This window comes from Mastomys coucha, unplaced genomic scaffold (assembly GCF_008632895.1).
Source record: "Mastomys coucha isolate ucsf_1 unplaced genomic scaffold, UCSF_Mcou_1 pScaffold18, whole genome shotgun sequence".
In the NCBI taxonomy this organism is placed as follows: domain Eukaryota; kingdom Metazoa; phylum Chordata; class Mammalia; order Rodentia; family Muridae; genus Mastomys; species Mastomys coucha.
The window spans coordinates 58048287-58057162 of NW_022196900.1; the positions used below are offsets into that span (position 1 = coordinate 58048287).

Sequence of the window (8876 nt, forward strand, 5' to 3'; positions counted from 1 at the left end):
AATGGGTTGGGTGAGTAACAAACACTGTTGAATCGACCGGTTTGATCTCTTGGGCTGCTCTGCTGAGGGAGCAAACGGGCTCTGAAAGTGTTTTCTCCTGGCCCAGGCCAGTAGCTCTTGATTAAAAATAGAACATAGGAATTACAGGTTCAAATCTCCATGGAATATAAGGCTGGGAAAGATCGAATGGAGGTATGTTCTTATTTCTGGTCTCTTGACCCATCACTATACATTAAGCAAAGCAGTGGCATACTAGAATCAAATGTGGGGGCTCAAGGGGGATAGAGACAGGCTACCAATGACTGTCATTTACTAATGAGGAAACCAGGCCCTGAGCTTTGAATTAACTGGAAGTAAGACCCAAGCCACATCCACGTGCCTTTCCCACTTTCCCCATGGTTTTGTGAATTGCAAGACAGTTTGAAGCTTAAGCCACAGAGTCTAATGGCAGGCACTTGGTTATGACTTCTAGAAATACTTGGTAAAATGCTAGCTTTCTGAAACCCTGGCTATCCTGGAACTTGCTCCATAGACCAGGCTGGCCTTGAACTCAAGAGATCCACCTCCCTCTGCCTCCTGAGTGCCAAGATTAAAGGCATATGCTACCCCTGGCTTAGCTGGCTTGCTTGTGTGTACTAACCCTACTTTTTCCTCAGTCTAGCCCATCTCCTGAAGGGACTGAATTTGGGTAAACCATAGAATGCCTGAGGAGAGAGTCCATGTGTGCACACACACTGCTGCCTTAGGTAAGGGACCAGAGTCACCCCAATCGGAAACCTCTGTGTGACACTGAAAACTCTGAGTACCAGGAGCTGCTTGGTGGTGTCCCCAGTTTCTGGCAGGAGCTGGCTCAGTGCCTGGCATGCGTTAAGAAATTCCTCTGAGGGTTTACATCTAAAGAAGAGAGAGAGATTACATATCAGTTTCAATGCACTGACAAAAAGGACTTTCACTCTCCACTTTCAGCAGCTCAAACAATCAAGTGGGCAACCATTCCACAATGAGGGAAATTCCTAAACAACATGGCTGCTCATAACCTTTTGTGGCTCAGCATCTGAGGGCTTCTGAAGGTCAGGCTCTGTCTTTTCATGCTGCTTTTGGCAGGGGCTGGAGCAGTTGAGGAAGACATGAGGCAAGGGCCCAATGGTAATTACTGCCCTGCCAGGTAGGAAAACACTGCCGTTCTGCCTGGTTGCACAGAAAAAGCCAAAGAACCCGACCCATACTGGCAGATTCTTCCGGTTAGTCCTCCAGGAAGGACAGCACACATGAGAACCGAGTGGGTATAATGAGAACCTGTGAGGCTGGCGTATCACAGTGACAGGCACTTATCCCATTACTGTGAGGACATCCTCTGGGCTATCACAATGAAGCAGCCCTGTGGGCCTGGTCGGCGGTTAGCTCTATTCTTCCATCCCCCACACCCAGCCTGAGGATAGCAGAGGTGATGAAAGTGGTTCTGCTTGGCATAGCTCTACATATTGAGGGTTTACTCTGGGCTGGGCACTTCACAGCATTTACTCAGACAGTCCTTAGATCAAACCTATTTGACTGCAAGCCTTGCTTCCTGGATGAGGACATTGAGGTAACTGTAGGTTAAAGACCCCAGTGGTCCAAGTGTGGAACTGCAAGCTTGTGCTGCTGTGGTCAACAACTCCATGACAGAAGAGTCTGTGCAGGCATCAGGAGACCCTGGGCCCAAGTCCTTGCCCTACTCAGAGGCATCGCCTCATTTCCCAAAGCCTTTGTTTCCACATCTATATAGCAAGGATTGCAGTAAGGTCTACCTTCCAGGACCATAGAGAGAATTCCATAAAATAATACGTGTCAACTCTATCCTATTCACAGTACCAACAAATGCTAGGGTTTGGTTTTTTGTTTGTTTGTTTTGTTTTTTGTTTTGTTTTGTTTTTTTGTTTTTTTGTTTTTGTTTTTTTTTTTTGAGACAGGGTTTCCCTGTATAGCCCTGACTGTCCTGGAGCTCACTCTGTAGACCAGGGTGGCCTCAAACTCAGAAATCCGCCTGCCCCTGCCTCCCAAGTGCTAGGATTAAAGGCATGCGCCACCACTGCCTGGCCAAATGCTAGTTTTATATATAGAAAAAACTTGGTCCATTGGGGCTCTGCCTCATGAAGGCAAGAGTCACATTCGTAGTTTACCTGACAAAGGAGTTGGCACAAAATAGAACCTCAACAAATGTTGCTGAACAGATCGGTAAAATTGTACACACATAAAAGGGACTAAATAAAGAAGAGATATGCCCTTGGCCCTCTTTAGAGGGACATGTGCCATTTCTACCCATGTGACTCACCTCTCAGCCCTCAGAGGAGACACTTCCTCCCCATGCTCACTTGTGGGGCCTGAGTTTCTGGTGCCTTCAGGGACTCCCTGCCCAGCCTCACAGCCGGGATGCATGTCCCTCTCCTCCCTGGGCTCTGAGCAATCCTGTTTCTTCTCGGTCTCACTGTCAGACAAGTCCTCAGGAGAGCTGTCCTCCCCACTGGTCTCCTCGCTAGACGTAGTCTCATAGCTACGGAAGACACAAAAGTCGTTTGGATCATCCTTCTTGACCAGGGCCGGTGGTTCAATGCCAACACCAGTACATGCTTCTGGAATCCTTATGTTAGGTCCAGAGAGGAACCCAAGCCTAAGGACCTCCATATCCTCCTTTAGCCCCCTTATTCCAGCCAAGATTACATCTGGTGAACCCCTCAGGACCTGCTCCACGCAGGCTCTATGTGATACTAGCCACAAACAGAATGCCTGTGAGCGAGACCGAAGGGTGGAAGGCTTGCTTCAAGTAGAACGTAGGTTACAGTTGGGCATGGTGGTACATACTCAGGGGACCGAAGCAAGAGGGCTGAGTGTGTGGCTATCTTGGGCTACACAGTAAGATCCTGTCTCAAAATAAAGTGTGTGTGTGTGTGTGTGTGTGTGTGTGTGTGTGTGTGTGTAATGCAGACTTTTAACTTTGGTTACACACCAGGACATCGGAATACTTAGCATTCTCAGCTTGTGAACTGTATCCCAAGCTAGCTGCACCAGTCTCCGAGATTGGAATCAAGAATTTTCAAAGCTTGGTGTCCCTGATATACAGCCACAATGAACACCAGGGTTCTAGAGTTCCAAATACTGAGGAGTGGCCAGGAGAAGGTTCTCTGGGCAGGGCAAGCAAACAGGAAAAAAGGAAGGTGAGCAAGCCTTCAGGACTCCTCCGGGTCTGCACTATATAACCCATTCAGGCATTTGTAGCATCCTGTACTTCCTCGCCAAGAGAACTGCCAATCAGCAGCTCCTTCCTTCTTTTTTTTTTTTATATAATTTATTTATTTTTATTTTATGTGCATTGGTGTTTGAGGGTATCAGATTCCCTGGAACTTGACTTGCAGACAGTTGTGAGCTGCCATGTGGTTGCTGAGAACTGAACTCGGGTCCTCTGGAAGGACAACTGAGCCACCTCTCAGCCCCCTCTTTCTTATTTTTTTAAAAATCGTATTACATCTATTTTTTTATTCATTTGAGTTCTTCCCCCTGCCCCCACACACATACACATATACACACATCACAGTGTGTGTACGGAGGTCAGAGGACAATCTGAGGGAGTCAGTTCTTTCCTTCCATCTATGGGTCCTGGGGGTTAACTCAGGTCCTCATCCTTGGTGGCACACACTCTCTCCGGCTGAGCCATCTCACCCAGCTCCCTTTGTCTCTTCACTTACCTGTGAGCTAAAGGTAGCAACTGGGATTCACTTGATTTTTTTTTTTTTTAAAAAAACCCTGTCACCTAGCATATAGCTGTCTTCTAATGAACTTTTGTGAAGTGACCAATTTAGGATGCAATCATGTACAATGTAAGAACATACCGTTCAACCACAGACTGCATGCATACCAGATTGTACCACTTAGTGATGTTACTGATGACTTAGCTTGTGTAGTCCTCTGATGCTCACACAGTGATGAAATCCCCATGGATGATTTTCTCAGAGAGCATTCTTGGCGTTAGATGGCCTATGACTGCATCTGATGCTCAGTCTCCCAGCCTAGAGAAGGCTTGATTCATGTTCTGTACCAATGAACTAGTTGTTTATGGTTTGATTTGTAGTGCATTAGAGGAAGGGGAAAAAAAAGTGGATTAGGCTTGGGGTGGAGTGGTAGACAGAGTGCTTGCTAGTGTGTGTCTGGGTTCAATTCTCAGCACCGGAAATAAACAAAGAGCAAACTTGAAATTCAACAAACCAGCCATGCTTGTGCTAGTTTCAGTGTAGTGTTCTAGTCAGAGACCTTCCTCACAGGACCTAGAGACCCTGACCTCCCACAAGCCACCTGGAGGTGGGCCCTGGAGAGACCTACTTAAAAGGAGAGGTTCCAATAGAGCAGCATAACTGTCAAGGAGTTAGACATGTGCAAACCCAATATGGAGTTTTAACAGGCCATGGAGATTAAGTCCTGCAGGAGAATGAGAAACAGATGCGTCTCCCAGGCAAGGGGGTCCTAAGGACAATAGCGGGTTAGGTAGCAGGGAAGGCAGTCTGAGCTTCATGAGTGATGCTTACCCACCGTTAACCCCAACAAACTGAAGGTTCTTTTTGGTCCCATTACCTCCTGCGCGGAAGCCATAGTCTTTCTTTTTCATTATGGATTTAAGGCTGGTCGACGGAGAGATCTCTAGACAGACACAACATCACAGGTTAGAATCACCTTAGGGCATTCAAACTAGGATTATTGCTTTGAGAGGACATGGGTATATGAAAAGGGAGAAAGGGCAGGAGTTGGGGCAGATAATGCAGATTGGATGTTTTAGGGCTGTTAGCCAGCGGCCCTCATGCTCAATGTTTGTACAACTGTACCTAGGAGTGATGTCCCTCTGTGTGTATGTGTGTGTGTGTGTGTGTGTGTGTATGACAGAGTAGTTATGGGAGCACTTCTCAGAACCATGTGTGAGGTGTTGGCATTGTCTTTATCTCATGGCTGGGGAGCCTGGAGCTCAGACTTGCACACAGAATGGGATGGCAGAGCTCATGTCTGTGGATGAGATTCTATGCTCATCTCTACTCAAGAACATCTCAAGAGTCCTTTGGATAGCATACAAGTTGTCACTTGTGATGACACTAGATTTATGACTGATACATGATCCAGGTCACAAACCTTGTGCTATGCGATGGCATGGACGATAGTTCCCCCACGGGCAACTCTAGAAGTAGCAAGAAAAGTTTAGCAGCCGATTTGTGACCTGTGGCAGGAAGCCAACCTGTATTCTGTAAGGCACTGTACAGTTCAGCTATACTCAACAGCAAAGAGTATGTGTGGCGACTTAGTCATTCCTGCTCAGCTAGCGAGGAACTTCCATATGTGAGCACCCCCTTCTTCTTCCTTGCCCTCCCTCCTTCCACCCATTCCTCCCTTCCTCTTCCTTATCTTCTCTCACGCCAAATATTAAACGAACAATTTCAGATCTCATGATAATGCTCCTCCAGATTCAAGCTAGAGAAAACCTCTGATGTGAAAAGCCAGAAAGGAAAGTGGGAATTGGCAAAGAAGGGACACTCAGGACGAGTGTACAGTCAGTATCATTCTCAGTCCAAGAAATGGCCTGTATGTACATAATGCATCACAGACAAGGTGTCCTCGGGGAAAACTCAGTTCTGCAGGCTTATGGCTTGGCAAATGGTTTTTCCTCTATACCTCTCTGTGGCCTGTGCTATGTATTTAGCTGTATGTGGTGACCTTATCCAGCAGCAAGGCCTCCACAGATCAGGTTTTATTTCCCTGAGTCCATGGGGGTGTTAAAATCTTTTCCAAAAACACACTCATAGAATTAAAACCCCTTACCCCGTACAATTTGTCACATAAAGGAGAAGTGAGCATGAATATTTATTTACCTGGCGGCGGCGGTGGAGGGGTGGAGGGGGGAGGGGCAGGGGTTTCCTTCGGCTCTGGGGCCTGAGCTGAGTAGGCAGAGAGCAACAGGTTAAGGGAACTGAGCAGCTGGTTCTGGATGCTGCTGAGCTTGGAGGCAGGCTGCTTGATGGCACTGGCCAGTTCCGGGTACCCATGCTCCAGGCAGTTCCACTGTTCATGCAGTAGCTCTTGGATCTTCTTAACATACTGCCCGATTGTGGCATCTTGTGGGGAACTTGCTGGCCTTCCTGGACGGTCTGCCCCTGGGAGTTCTGAGCTGGCCTCCTCCCTGATCACTGGAGCAGATTCTCTTCTGCTCCAGGAAGAGTCTCCCGCTGCCCTGCCCAAGCCCCCAGCTCCCACCTGTGGGCCTCTCTCCTGTTCGGAAACCTCCTCTTCGATCCGGAGTTCCATGGAGAGGCAGCTGCATAAGGACGAGGCGAGGACCTGCTCAGGTCCCCTTGGCAGTGACAGTTGGGGTGGCAGCACGGGTTCTTCCGGGCTCTGGTAGTTTTGCTTGTGATTACTTTGGACCCACGGGAAGCCATTCTTTTCTGCTCTCGACCCCCAGCAATCAGGATCTGGACTGCTCAGCAGGTTGACCCCAATGTTCTTGTCATGTGACTCTCGGGGGATGAGTTCATTAAGGGGGTCAGTGTTCACCATGGCATCGGTCATGTCCAGAGCATCATTGGCCTTCTCTTGACTAAGCTTTTCTTCTAAATGCGCTACAGCGCACTCCAGTTCTTGAATCCTCTGCTCCCTAGCCTTGGTCTCCTCTTCCTGCTGCTCAAGGGCAGCTCTGACCTGGGCAAGCTCTTCTGTTCTCCCTGACAACTTATCCTCAAGGGCCAGGACCTGACGCTTCAGGCTTGAGATACTGCTGGTATCAGTCTCCAGGAGGCCCAGGCTTTCCTCTGTCACCCGGATACCAATGCTCCTCACATCCACTTCTATGGGTGGAGGGGGTGGGATCTCACTGATATTGAGCTCAATTTCCTCCAGGGAGAGCTCATTCTCGGGGATGGGGGATGGTAGAGGGGGCGGGCTGGGAGTGGAGGAGCCAGGTGTTAACACCAGCTCTGCTTTTCTAATATGGTGCTGAATTTCCACTTCCTCTAGATTCACGGGGACATTCTGGACTAAGGAGGGAGGACCTAGCTGAAAGGGGTGACTTGAAGCCTTGAGGTCACCTTCTTCTGGCTCAGCCCCCTCCCAGACCTGCTCTGGAATCGCTGGCTCCAGTTCTCCCAATTCTCTGTCTGTTGACTGGGCTGTTGCTTGGAAACCCATGAGCCCTTCTGCAGGGTCAAAGGCACCATCACAGACACTGCCTTCATCCTGGAGCAGAGGGAGGGCAAGAAGTGTGGAAGGGCCTGAGGCCAGGCTGGGCTCTTCGGGGGCCTGGTTTTGCAGCAGCGTAGCAGGCATGCTGGATGCTCTCAACAGCTGGGGCCGTCCACTCCCTACATCCTCCAGAGAACCAGCCTCCATCTGCCTGGCATCCTTTGCCAAGAGGGCCTTCTTGTGGTAGCTCAGCTCACTGCCATGCACTGAGCTCTGGGGAAGGTCACGCAGTGGCAGTGACTGGGACTGCTCCTGGATCCCCAGGGATATCTTTCTGGGTACCATGGGAGACCAGTTTTGCTGGGGAGGAGCAGCGTGGGTGCGGTCCCCACTGTTGGGAAGGCTGAAGTTTCGTGGCAGAGTACTAAACTTAGCCTGCTTGGCTCTTCTGTGGATAGGAATCCTTTTGATGGTGTGTCCCTTTTCAATGTCATCCACATATTTGAGGAAGTCCAAGTCCAAATGAAAGCCATATGGGGTCTCCACAGAGTAAGGGTAGCTCTTTGGAGGCTCTTTCTCTTCATCCCCCTGAGAGGACTGGTCCTTGGCTAAGAGATAAAAGGCACAAAGAAAGAAGCACCAAGTTAAAATGAGGCTATCTGTGACTTCTACCTCACGTTATTGTATGAGACTTCTCTCCAAGGCTCCGGCCTCTCAAGGATGCTGCTGAGACTAAGGGCTTGGTGCCTGTGCTGGGATAGTGTCTTATCAAATCGATGTGTATTTAGCCAACGTCTGCACCTCAGTGGTTGTTATCATGAACCTGCCTGCAGACCAGGAAAAGAAAATTGCCTCACACTGTTTTTTTTGTTTTTTGCTTTCTTGTTTTTGTTGCATCATGTAACTGCTGTCAGAGGAGGGTACCATCTGCAGGGTACAGACATGGAAGATTCCGAAGGACGAAACAGATAATGTTCTCGGCATTCAGAAAGAAGCTGGTATGCCTAAATTGGTTCCAGTAAATCCTGCAAAAGGCTAAGCTATTGATAATTTATGATTCCTGCATTATTTAAGCTTCTGGGGTGCCTAACCCTTTGGTTGCCTAAACACCAAAGAGAAACAGCAGTTGATCATAGCTACGCAAAGTTCCTTCTCCCTAAACTGAGAACGGGGTACCAATGTGAGTCCTGCTTTCACAACCTGTGTTAGGGAGGAAATACCACACTTTTCACGGACTGTGAAACAATCACCAAGGGATGAGAGCCCATAAATGCCAAAAGGGATGGACATACATCTTCCTAGATGTGAGGCCCATGGCCTCTTAGGGAAGCCTGAACTGCAGTGGAGTCAGCTTCCCTTACTCCACAGAAGACACGAGGAACCTGTCAGTCTAATGACTACATAAAGTCACTAGGACTTCCACAGAGATTCTCCCTCTCACCCCCACCCTCCCACGCTAAACAGCCTTTGATCCTCTGGTCTGTATAAGACAGACATCCTTGTTGCCTCTGTGAGAACGTGCTTTGAGGAAACTGAGCTCAGAAGTCAAGAATACAGAGACTGGCTGGCTGTGGTAGTGCCCACCGGTAGTCTCAGGACTCAAAGGCTGAAGCAGGAGTTCAAGTTCCAGGCTAGCCTAAGCTATATAGTGATACTTTGTCTCAAAAAACAAAACAAAACAAAACAAAACA

The 8876-nt window shown here is 48.6% G+C and overlaps 1 protein-coding gene across 3 annotated transcripts in view; it reads right to left on the reverse strand.

The window, feature by feature from the left end:
- Kank4 (KN motif and ankyrin repeat domains 4) overlaps positions 1 to 8876 on the reverse strand; it is a 66607-nt gene that overhangs the window by 18129 nt on the left and 39602 nt on the right. For 2 of the 3 annotated variants that reach the window (XM_031377908.1, XM_031377909.1), the window contains exons 3-6: positions 5880 to 7793; positions 4554 to 4665; positions 2312 to 2530; positions 807 to 894 (exon numbers count right to left, since the gene is read on the reverse strand). In XM_031377908.1, the coding sequence (XP_031233768.1) occupies positions 807 to 894; positions 2312 to 2530; positions 4554 to 4665; positions 5880 to 7793 (2333 nt within the window). The remainder of the gene's footprint in view (positions 1 to 806; positions 895 to 2311; positions 2531 to 4553; positions 4666 to 5879; positions 7794 to 8876) is intronic. The other variant, XM_031377910.1, reaches the window with a different exon arrangement.